Below are 13,868 nucleotides of genomic sequence, written 5' to 3'. Positions count from 1 at the left end.
GCCCCCATGGCTTTGTATCATGAACAAGGCTCAGGCTGGGCTTGATCAGTGGGGAACACTGGAGACCAGAGGCAGCTCCCTGTTCTGGGGTGGGGTGGAGGTGGGGAAGCCCAGGGTCCTGGGTGCTTAGGTTCCTTCGCTCTTGGACACAAGCTCTGACACCTGCAGGTTGCGTTTCTCAATCCCACTCTCTTCCTGGCAGGGCTGTTAGGAGGATCCTAGGTGTAATACCGGAGAAGAGAAAATACCTGTGCCATGAGGCACTATCCCCCGCAAAGACAGGACTGTGCTTTTATTTTGCTTCTGACAACCTGTCACCTTTATAGCGCTTTGGGGCCAATGTGGCACTTCTCCACCCACTAGCTCATCTCTGAGGGAGGGAAAGGACTTACTCACCCATCTTACAGATGAGCAGACTGAGGTCTGAGAAGGTGAAATGACCTGGCTCAGGGGACTGGTGGCAGCACTCAGGCTTGTGTGTAGGTCCCCAGCACCGCGCATATGGAGAGAAGACTAATAAGGGGTGCCCCTTGTGGTGCCCTGCCTGGGGAACACTTCCAGGGAAGAAGGGTGTGCCCTTGCGGGTGAGGGAACTCTGAACTGTCACTTATCCTCCCATCATGATTCTGCCTCTAATTGACTGTGCCAGATTCCTTGTCCCTGGTGTACCTCAGCTTTACCATCTGTGAATTGGGGATCAGAGCACTTCTGCAGATGCTGGAAAGCACGGTTAGAGTTGCTACCCTCTTTAGCCTCTGTGAAAGGCACCTGTGGGAAATTTCAGGCTTCCAGAACACCAGAGCTGGGAGGACCATGGACATTGTCTCCTCACAGCATCAATGGTGGAGCCAATGCCCAGAGAGACGCAGTTTGCCCAAGGCGCAGGAAGAGCCTGTGGCAATGGTAGCCAGGGTAGGGGGCCAGGTGATGTTCAGGGGCCAGCGGCTAAGGATGGGAAGTTGGGGGGCAAGTGGGACAAGGGAAGGGGATAGCCTTCCCCCACTCTTCCTCCAAGCCACCAGAGCGGAAGGCACGCACATGTGCTGGTGCTTGCCGCAGCCCTCCGCCCCCACGCGGCCGCCCCCACACAGGCTGAGACACTGACACTGCTGAGCCCCGCTCCCGCCTGCCCGCCTCCCTACACGGTGCGCGGTGACTGCTGCCAGCATCCCTGCAGTCTGGGGCCCGGCCCTCCCAGAGGGTGAGGGCACAGCCTTGGAACGCAGTGCCTGAATCCTGTTGCTAGTGCACACGTGCACATAAACACACACGCACACACACACACGGGTGCATATGGATGTGTGTGTGCCGACATACTGGCTCCAACAGGACATGAAGCAAGAGTCTTACCTCCCAGTGCAGGGAGAGCAAGATGATGCTGGTAGGCTTCTGGGTTGCCCCCCTGCCGCCACCATCTCTCTCTCATTCTCCCTTGCTCTCGCTCTCTTGCTCTTGCCGTCTTTCTCTCTCTGTCCTTCCCTGTCTTACTTCCCTGCATCTCTCTAGTCCGTTTTTCTCTATCCTTCCCTCTTTTGTGCGCTGGTCCCTTGGCCACAGTCCACCCCTCCTACACACACGTTGATGTGTCACGGTCTTTTCCGAGCCTCTCTGTGGTGTGGTAGGAAGCTTCCCAGCCCAGGCCAACCTGACGCAACCTCTGCCCCACCACCCGGCATGTCACAGGCTGCTGAGACCCAGCCCAGGCACTAGATCTAGGTCCCTATGGGACTTGGCTGCCCACCAAGATGTCAGGTGGGGCTGTGAGGCTGGTGGGACCTTCTGTGCTAGAAAACACTGACGGCCTTGATGTCTCAGCGTCATATAAAAGGAGGAACAAGTCTGTGACCCTTGCATCCACTCAACAAGTATTTCCTGAGCACAGACTCTGTTCCTGGCCTCGGGCTGAGCCCAGCAGGTACCACATGCCAGACTTATGTCATCTCTGCCCATTTGGGGCTTACGGTCTAGTGGAAATCTGACATTAACTAAATCACTTCAGATATTGTTATTTAAATGCAACTGGATAAAGGCTATGAGCACAAACATGGGGTTATAAGCTACAAAGAGACCTCAACTGGTTGGGGTGATGGAGGAATCAGGGAAGGCTCCCCTGAGGCAGTGACACTGGGAGTGACAGCTGAGTAAGAGCCGGTCAGAGGGAAGAGGGTGGAAGAGTGTTTCTCAGAGTGGGAACAGCACCGGCCAAATCTCTGAGGTGTGTCTTTTGATGGAGTGTGTCAGCTCCAGGGGGTTGGTGGTCTTACTCTTCTTAGGCATGCTCTGTTGCTTTCAACTTTTTTTTTTTTTTGGCAACACCATGGGGCATGCAGGATCTTAGTTTCCTGACTAGGTATTGAACCTGTGCTCCCTGAAGTGGAAGCATGAAGTCTTAGCCACTGGACCACCAAGGAAGTCCTTGCCTTCAACTTTTGGATACCTAGGGGCTAGAAGGAATATTAAAAACCTGTAGCATGTCTAGAAGAGGTGGGAGGTGGGCCAGGTGGCCAAGGTCTGGAAGCCAAATCAGGTGAGAGAGGGCCAAGAAGCTGGGGACTCTAGCAGGGAAAAGAGACCCCTCAGGGTTCCCTTCCCTTATCCCTGGAGGGACATCTTGAGCCCCAGAGATGATACAAGACTGCTCTATATGGCTCTGGAGGGCAGAGCAGGGCCACATGTCTAGAGTAACAGGGAGGTAGATTTCAGCTCAACCTAAAGAACTTTCTCATTGTCAACTGATCCTCTACCCCCAGATGAACATGGCTTGGGAAATATTGAGCCCTGTTCCAGCAGATACACATGTGGAAGCCCTCTTCTCACTGCTGGGTCTTGTTTCCCTCCTTGCCTGCATCCCTGTCCTTGTCTGGTAAGAGGCTTTGCTACAAGCACAAAGTGGGAGATGGTTCAGGGGTCAGGATAGCCTCAATTGCATATGAATATCAGAAGGAAGAGTGCTCCCTTGTCTTAGGGATGGGGAAATAAAGTCCAGAGAGGGTCAGGGGCTTGCCTGAGGTCACACAAGTCAGTGACACATGAGATCTGGGCCCTTCAGCCTCTTTCCATGTCAATTCTTGGCTTTTCACTCCTTGGAGCCTTTCTCTCTGAAAGTCTTTGGGGTGTACATGTAATTGAAGCCAGGCCAGGAGGCTCCCTGAAGCTGGGAGAAAGCAGCCCCTCACCATTTCCCCCTGTTCTGCCTGCTATGATCCTGTCACCAAGCCCTGTGGATATATATTTTTTAGTTTTCCTTTTTGTAACCCAGTCAAGAAAGCCTAGGCACAGCCCAAACAAGGAACATGTTGGAACTTCTGTTGGTTCAATGTTCCCTGCAGCAAACAGACTCTTCCGGTTCCCAGGCCTTCTGTGTCCCCAGCAAGACTTCTGCTGGGTTGGCGTGGGGCAGGCCTGGGAGTGCGGGACGGCTCGAAGACACTGCGTGCTTGCAGCATCTTTTGGAGTCTGGAAGTGGGCGGCAGCAGCTGGGGTGGAGAGGAGGAGGGATGTGTGGTTTCAGGAAAAGGTCTTAGGATTTTCTGGCTCTCAAATGCTAGTTTGTGGAGTTTGGGGAAGAGCTGCTATGCTGAGCTGGGGAGAAGAGAGAAAGAAAACCAAGCAAAGGGGATTCTGAGCCCCCAGCCCCTGCCACCTCTGCTCTGTTTGCCATCTGGGGACCTGCATAGCTGTGTTTGTTTGTTGTTAAGAAAGGATACTATTGCTTAAAAAGAAAAAAAAAAGAGAAGGCTTACAAATGATCAACAGTTGATTTCACAGATGGATAAACTGAAGCCCCCACAAAGTGAAGGAATTTGCTTAAAGTATATAGAGGTGGGTGTTATGGAAACAGGGGCTTCCCAGGTGGCTCTAGTGGTAAAGAACCCACGTGCCAATGCAGGAGACATAAGAGACATGGGTTCGACCCCTGGGTTGGGAAGATCCCCTGGAGGAGGGCATAGCAACCCACTCCAGTATTCTTGCCTGGAGAATCCCATGGAGAGAGGAGCCTTTGCAGTCCATAGGGTCGCAAAGAGTCGGACATGACTGAAGTGACTTAGCACACGCACACACACGTTATGCAAACAGGATGTTCCTTTCATATCTGAACAAATCTGATTTCAGCTTTTTAACTGTTTGAGGAATCTAGAAGTCCTCAGAGAATCTCACATGAGCCACAGTCACCCCCCAAAACACACACTCATTCCAACTCACAGGATGTTGTATATCATTTCCCACAAATCCCCCACCCTAATGCCCATCTGTGGACCACAAGTTAGGGGAGTCTGAGAGTTTAGGGTATTGGAAAGAGCAAAGGATGATGATTCAGGACTCCTGGGTTCAAGGTCTTGGCCTCAGTTTCTTTAACTGTAGAATGGGGAGAGAGTAGACCTCAATGGCAAGATATTACCGCAGTGTCTGCTGCAGCAACCTGTGGCCCACACGCCGGCCCCTCAGCCGGGGCTGCTCCAGCGACCAACCCCAGCTCTGTGCCTTCCCCCAGACATTCAAACCCCATCTGCTCTGGGTTCCATGCCCCCAAGCCTTGCTCTGTGCCAAGTGATCAGACCAGCTAACCTGGACTGTGAGTTATTGACCACCAAGAAGTATTACAAGTTAATCCTCTCACAGGTAACAGGTCTGTCACCTTTGAGCAGAAACTTTCTGAACTCATCCCAGCTCATCTCAGAGAGGCAGAATGCTTAGGCATATTAACCTGGAGTGGTGAGATTTGGAGAAAGAAAACTGGACTTTGATTAAGAGGTGCCGATCACATAGTATTTCTAGTGAGCAGCTAGAAATTTGGGACTAGAATTCTGAAGCGAGGAATGGCTGTGCAGAAGCAGATTTCACTCTTGGGTGACACTCAGTGGCTTTCACCATTCTGCGGGGTTGAGGGGAGGTGGGCAGGGGCGGTGGTGGTGGTCAGAGAATCCCTTGTGAAGCTAATGAAAACTATGCGTCCTCTGCACAGAACAATGCACAGACACAGAATAATTTAGTTAAAATTTTAGAGATGTTCACGAACACCCAGAGCCTCCCCACAGATCCCAGTTTCATGGTCCTGGGTAGAAGGGATGGCAGGGAAAGAGGTAAGGATTGGTGGAGAGAGAACAAGGAGTAGAGATGTTCAGAGGGGGATAGGAGGGGGATGAAGAAGTGAAAATAAGTTGGGGGGGGGCTGCCAAGGAGAGTGTGGTGACCCAGAAATGAGAGGGAAGACAGGCCTCAAACTGGGTAGCCACTGGGGCCAAATGTCACCTGTCGTGGGGCAGGCTAGGCAGATCAGGCCCACTGGGGACTGCAGGGGCGGGGGTGGGGGCACTGGGTGGGTGGGCCTGGCACAACTTTTCTTCCAGGGAGCCGGGGGTGGGAACCAGATTGTGGTGGGTTTTTGAAGCGTGGGAGGTGGGAAGAGGAGGCGGCGAATGTCGGACACTTGCTCTGGAAGTTTGGCAGCAGAGAAAGGAGGAGGAAGGAAGTGGCCAAGGCTTGTGGGTCGAGAGAAAGGCTCCTGGTTTTTCAGCTTTTCAAGTTTAGGGGAAGGATGGTTGTTTATTTTTCCAGAATGAGGGAGTCCTGGGTGTGTTTGAGGAAGCAGCCAATGAAAGGAAGACCCTAGAGACTGACGAGACTCCTGACAATCAGACCCCGGAGGAGTGCAGAGTGGCTCCGGGACTGTGCCATCATAAGCCGTGTCCATCTCCGTCTCCTGATACCCATAGGCACGCCCCGCGCTCTGGAGTGAAGGTGGGGAGTTGCCTTGAGGGCAAGTTGGCGGTAACTGATCTTGGGTCTCAGGGACCTTTTCCCATCCCTATGTAGTAGATACTTCTCACAGATGGCCCAGGAGGAAGTGGGGCTGTGGCTCCTCGTGTCCATCTTTCAAGTGGAAGGATAAGCAAGCTGATAGCCAAGCTGAGTGAGGACCCCAGGTGTTTGGAATTACTGCGAGTCAGCATTTTGGGGTATTTTGGTCCAGAGAGGGTGATGAGCCTCCTGTGGGCAGGCAGCCAGCAACTCCCAGGACACCGTGCCTCCCAGGCAGCCGGAAAAGCAATTTCCCAGTGTAAATCTTGCTTTTCACGGCCCATTAGCACGTTCCCACATTTCCAGCCACGATGGACCCACTATCAGCGTGCCCTCGCCCTTCCCGTCTGTCTATTGAACCAGGTGCTGCCTCCCTGCCTGCTTACACCCAAGGGCAGGTTGCTGGGGCCTGGGGAAGCACCCCATCCCCTCACGATGGTCCCCACACACCTCCTCCCCTGGCTTGCTTCTTTCCTGAGCTTGGCAAACAAGGTCCATTTTGCTTCTGATGATGCCAGCTGTTCTCATCACTTCGGAGATAATGATGCCTATAAAAGGCGTTGTTTCCTGAGCATTTACTACACTCCAAGGATTGGGCTAAACCCACTGCATACCCTAGTCTTATATTGAATCCTTGAAACAAGTGCTCAGGGTGGGTAGTAATCTTTACCTACATTTTGCAAGGGAGGAAAATGGTCTTACCGAGGTTAAATAAATTGCTAGTAAGCGGCTGGACCACAATTTGCACTCTGGTTGGTCTGGTTCAGGACTGCCAGTTCTTATCCACATAGAACTTCACGATCCAACCTGGTGGTCACTAGCCACTTATAATGACTGAAATGAAATAAAATTAAAAATTCACTTCTTCTGTCCTACTAACCAGATTTCAAGTGCTCTATAGCCATAGGAGGCTAGCGCCTGTCACAATGGACAATATTTCCATCATCGTAGAAAGTTCTGTTGGACAGCACTAGTATAGAATATTGAAGGTGGAGGGAATCCCCTGGTGGTCTAGTGGTTCGCACTGGGTGCTTTCATTGCCATGGCCTAGGTTCAATCCCTGGTTGGGGAACTGAGGTCCTGCAAGCTGTGCTACACAACCAAAGAAGTAAAGAATACTGAAGGTGGAAAGGTCTCTATATTTTTTAGCCTCATGCCCACACCAATCCCCATGAAACCCGTGAGGCCCACACTGGGGCAGACCCCTCCCCAAGACCTCCCAGCAGGGCTGAGATCTGAGATTTTGTCCCTCCAGTGTCTGTCTATCTCACACACACTCCTCCCTGCCCACATTCTGTGACCCTCTCCTAACACATGTACACACCCAGGGTGACAGCACATGTCACCACATACTTGAGGGCATTGACAAGCTGCTGACATACACGTGTGGGCAGACACGTGCCCCTGAAACCTTTGCACCCAGAATCCACCCGAGGACATCCCCCACCTGCCAGGGCCCTCCCATGCAGGCTTCATCCCTTCCTCCCTGGACCCCTGGTCACTCTCTCCCACTCTGCCCTCCCCATCCTGGCCTCCTCCCCTTTTCGGCCCTGTCCTGTTTCCAGGCTCCTGCCCACCCACCCACTGGCCACCTGCTCAACTCAGGGCCGTGGGAGGAGTGGGCTGGCTCTTCCTTTTGCCAAAGCTGCTGGGCTGTGGCCACTTGCTCCCACAGGACGAGCATGCAGAAACATGCCTTTTTTAAACAAAAGATTAAAAAGAGAGGAAGTTAGGGCTGCGATCTTGCTGCCCACACTCTCATTTTTGCTACAGAGTCTCCTCTGCCCCCCCATCTCTGATCCCCAGCACCAGAACTGGCAGGGAGGAGCCTTTCCACTCGTGGATGAAGACCTGAGGCCTCATAGGTGGAAAACGGGCTCCCTGGCCCAGACCATTTCCTCGCCCCATCAGTGATCAGCATGCCCTGGCACTGTGCCCAGGGTTTCGCGTGTGTTGCCTGACTTAATCTCCCCCCAAACCCAAGACAGAGGTATTATTTTGGCCCCCATTTTGTAGGAGGAAACAGAGTTGAAGTGCCAAGTTCAGTATCACACAGCTGGGGGTCAGTCACAATCAGATCACAGGGCTTTGTGAGCCCAGAGCCCCTGCTTTTGGGGGTCACACTGTCTTGCCTTTGGTGGAGTCAGGAGAACAAGGACAGGTGACCTGGATTCTTGTCATAGCCTCGGGAGGAATATGCCTGCTCCCTTGAGGCTTCAGTTTCATGCCCTGAAAAAATGGGGGATCGTAATCTCAACTTTGCAGGGTTGTTGTGAGGGCCAAGGAGCTTAGTGGTGAAGGTGCATCGGGAGTGTACATTCTGGGTGTGCGCGAGGCTGGTGTTCTCTGAATCGTTTTGATAAGCTCCTCCCTCTACCTGCGTGTGTGCTCAGTTGTGTCCGACTCTTTGAAACCCAGTGGAGTGCAGCCCGTCAGGCTTCTCTATCAATGGGATTCATCAGGCAAGAACACTGGATTGGGTTGCCATTCCCTCTTCCGGGGGATCTTCTCAACCTAGGGATCGAACCTGCGTCTTTGGCATCTCCTGCTTTGGCAGGTGGATTCTTTGCCACAGAGCCACCTGGGTTAGAACCTGGGATTTACACAAAAGCTCGACACTGTGTTGTTAGGAGGAAGTTCAGCAAGCATGACTTCTCTTATTTTATAGACATGGCTCTCAGGTCCTCAGTTCCTGGGGTAGAGCCTAGGTTTGTGGAGCCTGTTAAGCCTCTGCACAGAGCCCCACGCATGTGCTAGCTGCCAGTGAATAAGACAAACCTTCCTTTCCTGCCCCTCCTCTCCCTGGAATCCTCAGAATCTTTCCCAGAAGGGGCCATCTGAAACATGCTCTCTCCTCTGGGGTTTCTGAGAATCATGGCCTCCCACTAAGCAGGAACCTGAAAGTCCCGGTCCGAATAGGGTGGGCACCTTCTTCAAGTACCTGTTCCTGTTTCTAACACCCCAGACTGACGCCCTCTCCCTGTCTAAGTTCACTTAAATCTACCTCCTGTTCCTATAGTAACATGTATGGAGGCCCTGTTGGTCCTTAGGAACTCTGTCTAGTGGATGGACGAGCAGCTGTGGTCCTGGGCTAGTGGGGGAGGTGTGGTGTGCTGTGTCACGGGGAGGGTGCTTCTCAGGGAGGGAGCCCCAATGGCTGCTCCCTCCACGAGGAGGACAGGCAGAACCCCCCCCCTCCGCCGGATGGCAGTCCGTAGCTGTGCCCGTGAGTTCTGGCCTTCGCCAGCTTTCCTACGAGGTCACATTTCCTGGCCTCTAGCCCACCTCCCAGATCTTCCTGCCTCATCCTTCTCCAGTTTCCCACCCATTCCCTTCATGCTGCTCAGACACGAAGCCAGTGACAGAACACCCTGGGGCCTGTGAGAACGGGCATCTCTGCCAGCCTGCAGGCTTCCTCAGCGCCTGCCAGCGTCCGCCCCTGCTCCCATCAGCTGCATCTGTGTAGCTGGGACCTGCCTGTGTGCTTAGGAGAGGGGATCAAAGTTTGGAAGATATGGTGGGGCGTGGCCACGTCAGGAACCTGGGTGTGCAGGCCCGCAAGCAGCAGGCTCACTAGGTGGAGAAGCCAAAAATCTGGGGCTGCAGATATCTGAGTTCAAAATACAGCACTGCCTGTGTGACCTTGAGCACTCTCCCCTGAGCTACGGGGAAGCTCAGAGTCTTGGGCTCTGCCTCAGACTTAAGGAATCAAAATCTGCCTTTTGACAAGATGCCTGGGTAATTCATATGCACATTAAAACTGGAGAAGGCTGCACAGGAGACTTGTTTCTTGCCATTCACCTGTGGCACAGAGTCGGACACTACTGAAGCGACGCAGCAGCAGCAGCAGGGCGATAACAGACCATGGGCAGTGTCTGGCCCCTCAGGGGCCTCCTTTGTGATGTGAAGGGGTTGCGCCAGATGATGTTTGTAGTGGAAGGTATAACATGGCACCTAGATGCCAGATCTAGCCCCCAAACTCGTTTTGTTTGGCAAAATATTACATTTAAATTTGTTTTGATTTATTTATGTTTAATTGGAGGATAATTGCTTTACAGTATTGTGTTGGCTTCTGCCATCTATCAACATGAATCAGGCCACAAGTATACATATGTCCCCTCCATCTTGAACTTCCCACTCCATTCGACCCCTCTAGGTTGTCACAGAGCATTAGATTTGGAAATTTCCTGTGTGACACAGGGAGCTAATTTTTTTGGAATTAGATACCAGTATTTAACAGAGAAGGCAATGGCACCCCACTCCAGTACTCTTGCCTGGACAATCCCATGGATGGAGGAGCCTGGAAGGCTGCAGTCCATGGGGTCACTAGGAGCTGGACACGACTGAGCGACTTCATTTTCGTTTTTCACTTTCATGCATTGGAGAAGGAAATGGCAACCCACTCCAGTGTTCTTGCCTGGAGAATCCCAGGGACGGGAAGCCTGGTGGACTGCCGTCTATGGGGTCGCACAGAGTTGGACACGACTGAAGTGACTTAGCAGCAGCAGCAGCAGCAGAAACCAGTATTTAAAATTTGGGAAATGTCACTAAAATATCCAGAATTCTAGTTTTTCTTGAAAAATCAAATAATGTGGAAAATGGGCCACGTTCCACATGGAAACAATGTCTCCTATGAGCCATGAAACCCACAGCCCTTGCTTCGAGTTCTTCCAGCCACAAATATTTTGAAGATAAAAACCCAGGAGCCTCTAAAAACACATGAAAAAAAAATGCTTAGCTTCACTCTTGATATAAGAATTCCAAATTAAATCTACATTGAGTCACCGTGCTCCACATCTCACTAGTAAAGATATAAAAGTTTGATCACACGTTGTATTGACAAAGGCAGAGGGACTCCCCTCACATACTAGCATGAAAGTTGGTACATTTCTAAGATGGATCGTTTCTCGTTATCTTTCAGAAGTACCCAACAACACCTTGTATTGTTTTGTCACTAAGTCATGTCTGACTCTTTTTCGACCCTATGGACTGTAGCCTGCCAGGCTCCTGTCCATGGGATTTCCCAGGCAAGAATACTGGAGTGGCTTGGCATTTCCTTCTCCAGAGAAAAACAACAGCTACCCTTGACCAAATAATACCTGTTCTAGAAGTTTATTTGCAGACACTTGTATACATGAAAAGTGAAAGTGAAGTCATTCAGTCATGTCCAACTCTTTGCAACTCCATGGACTGTAGCCTACCACTCTCCTCCGTCCATGGGATTTTCCAGGCAAGAGTATTGGAGTGGGTTGCCATTTCCTTCTCCAGAGGATCTTCCCAACCCAGGGATGGAACCTGGGTCTCCTGCATTATAAGCAGATGGTTTACCATCTGAGCCGCCAGGGAAGTCGTGGGAAATGTAATTCTAAGGCACACATATGAGGTTAGGCATTGCAGAACTGTCTGTCACAGCTATAGACTGGAGCTATAGACTGGGATTAACCTGATTGCCTGTCGATAGGGGACTGGCTAGGTAAATTATAGGACAGCCCACATGATTAGGTGAAAACTCTTTATGTGATAATATAGGAGGATCTCTAAAAAAATTTCTGAAGAAGAGGGTACAGAGCAGCATGCAGTGTCCAGTATTTGCATGGGGGAGGGGGGAGCTATCTATGGACAGATGCTCTGGTAACACTGGCCACCTCTGGGCAGGGGACCTTGGAGTCTGGGATATAGGGATGGGAAGGAGTCACTTTAACTATCCACACTTTTGTATCTTTTGAACTTTGAACCATGTCACTGTGTTAACTACCCAAAGAAGAAAAAACTGAAAACTTCCAGGGACCTACTGCTGCTGCTGCTGCTAAGTCGCTTCAGTCGTGTCCGACTCTGTGCGACCCCATAGACAGCAGCCTACCAGGCTCCTCCGTCTCTGGGATTCTCCAGGCAAGAACACTGGAGTGGGTTCACCTTCCAGGGACCTAGATTCTGTGATTCTAACATTGCATGATTTTAGTGCTTTAGAATTTGTCAAGCCTAACTTAATATGACTGGACAAAGCTCATCTCTCATGAGGCCAATTTCCTAACAATTTACTACCAGTGGTTCCCATGGGTCTCCAGGCCTGCTCTGTCTCCGAGGTGCGCCACTAGCATCCCCTACGAGCTCGAGCAGCCCTGAGGGAAGGCCCCTCCCAGCACAGAGCAGCTGCGTGAACTGTGGTGTCTCCTGGGAACATAGCCCTTGGGCCCCCGCTCACCCTCTTTGCCTCCTCTGTCCTAGGGGAGCCTTCTCAGTGGTGCGCAGGTGTGTGAAGGTGCTGGCCGGCCAGGAATATGCTGCCAAGATTATCAACACAAAGAAGCTCTCGGCCAGAGGTAGGTGCTGGATCCATGCCTGGCCCGCCCTCCTCCCTTCATCCTTCCCTCTATCCCTTGGGTTAGAACCGGGACCTGGGTCTCTCCTTCTGGGTGATGCTGCGGTCAGAGGTGGGGGCTCTTCTTCCTGCGGGTACTATGAGAATAGACTCCTCCATATTTCTTCCTTAGGGGGTCTAGACTGGATGCCATAGCCTCTCACAGGCCGGGCTCTCTGCCCCTCATCCACCCACCCAGGTAAAGACTAAGCTGCCAGGCAGGCCCTCCTTTCCCTGCTGTTCTGCCATTCACCTCCATTCTCACAGCCAGGCCTCTGCACCTGCCTCTCTCTCTGCCTAGATGCTCTCACCTGGCTCCTTACAAGGCTGGCACTTTGTCAGCCTTCAGGTCTCAGTTCAATGTCACATCCTTTGAGAGACTTCCCTGACCCCCAGATCTGAGGGGGACCTCCCCATTTTATGTCTCTTGTTACTGTTTACTATCTTTGTGGCTTTCTCCCGATGTGGAGTTATCCCATTTACTGGTTTGGTACCTTGTTTAATATTCATCCTCTTTTATGACCATGAGCACCAAGAAGGTGGGGCTGGGTCTCATTCCTTGTGTGTGCCCAGCACCCGGGACAGCACCTGGCATATCCGGGTGCTCAATCAGCGTCCCATGAACACCAGGTGCGCTGCGCCTCGACCGCGCCAGTCCACCTTCTGGTTCCTAAATACTCCCTTGGACAGTGGCTTCCCAGTCTGGAATCCCCTGGAGAGCTTCAGACATTCCTCATGCCTGGATCCCACATCCCAAGGGTGTAATTTAATTAGTCTGGGCTGTGACTTGGGTTTTTGGAAATGATCCCCAGGTAATTCTAATTTGGACATGGTTCTAAACCCGCAGCATCAGCATCATTAGGAGATTGTTAGGAATGCAAATTCATAATTCCAGATGTAAGGGATCAGAATCTGCATTTTGACAAGACACCGGTAATTTGTATGGACTTTAAACTTTGGAGTGTCTGCTCTGAAGCTATGTTCTTGCCCTTAGCATGTGGTTAGGGTGGTGATGGTGGTGACTACAGTTGGGGAAGATTGTCTTCAAAGATCTCCACTCTGAACAGTGGGTCTGAGCTGCCTTAGGGACCCCCAGGATATGGGGGGGCATTCTGGTGGGTGAGGCAGGTACAGGAGGGGGCTGTGCAGCCATGGCTTGCGCAGCATGGAAGGGGGTTGGCAGAGTGTCCAGGTGTTTGTCTGGCATAGCGGCAACTGTCTGGGCCAGGGCCCAGCAGGTGTGGGTTTCACAGAGGCCGGTACAGGATGTTCACATTGGCCCCCACGGGCCTCCCAGCAGGCTCTGTGTTGCACCGTGCGCTGCTGCCTTTCATGTCTCTGGCTCAGCATTGCTGGGAGCCCAGCACTTTCTAGTTACTGAACTCCCCCGTAGACAGATCAACATCCTGCAGGGAAAAGAGGCTGGGGTGGCGGCGGTCCTCCGAAGACCGGGGCCCACCATGGCACACAGCCCATGTGAATGTTCGTGCGGAAGGGAGAGCCCTGCCGAAGGTCCAGGGCCAGAGCCTGGGGCAGGAAGTCAGGGCAGGCAACAAGGCCAGCAGGGCCACTGCCTCACAAGCAGATGCTGGGGCTTGCCCGGCCGTGGCTGTGTGACTGGTGGCTGTCCGGTGCCCTCTCTGTGCTTTACATCACAGTTGGTCAAGGGAGATGTCCCAATCCCTGAGATACAGCAGGGGCAGGGCTTGAG

The 13,868-nt window shown here is 52.2% G+C and overlaps 1 protein-coding gene across 1 annotated transcript in view; it reads left to right on the top strand.

The window, feature by feature from the left end:
- The window catches only part of CAMK2A (calcium/calmodulin dependent protein kinase II alpha), a 65,793-nt gene that overhangs the window by 3,918 nt on the left and 48,007 nt on the right, over positions 1–13,868 (top strand). The window contains exon 2 of the mRNA XM_070374757.1: positions 12,025–12,119. Coding sequence (XP_070230858.1) covers positions 12,025–12,119 — 95 coding nt within the window. The remainder of the gene's footprint in view (positions 1–12,024; positions 12,120–13,868) is intronic.

Source organism: Bos mutus, chromosome 7 (assembly GCF_027580195.1).
Source record: "Bos mutus isolate GX-2022 chromosome 7, NWIPB_WYAK_1.1, whole genome shotgun sequence".
Classification (NCBI taxonomy): Eukaryota; Metazoa; Chordata; class Mammalia; order Artiodactyla; family Bovidae; genus Bos; species Bos mutus.
Note: the sequence above shows the minus strand (reverse complement) of the source record. Positions and strands in the feature narration are given on the sequence as shown.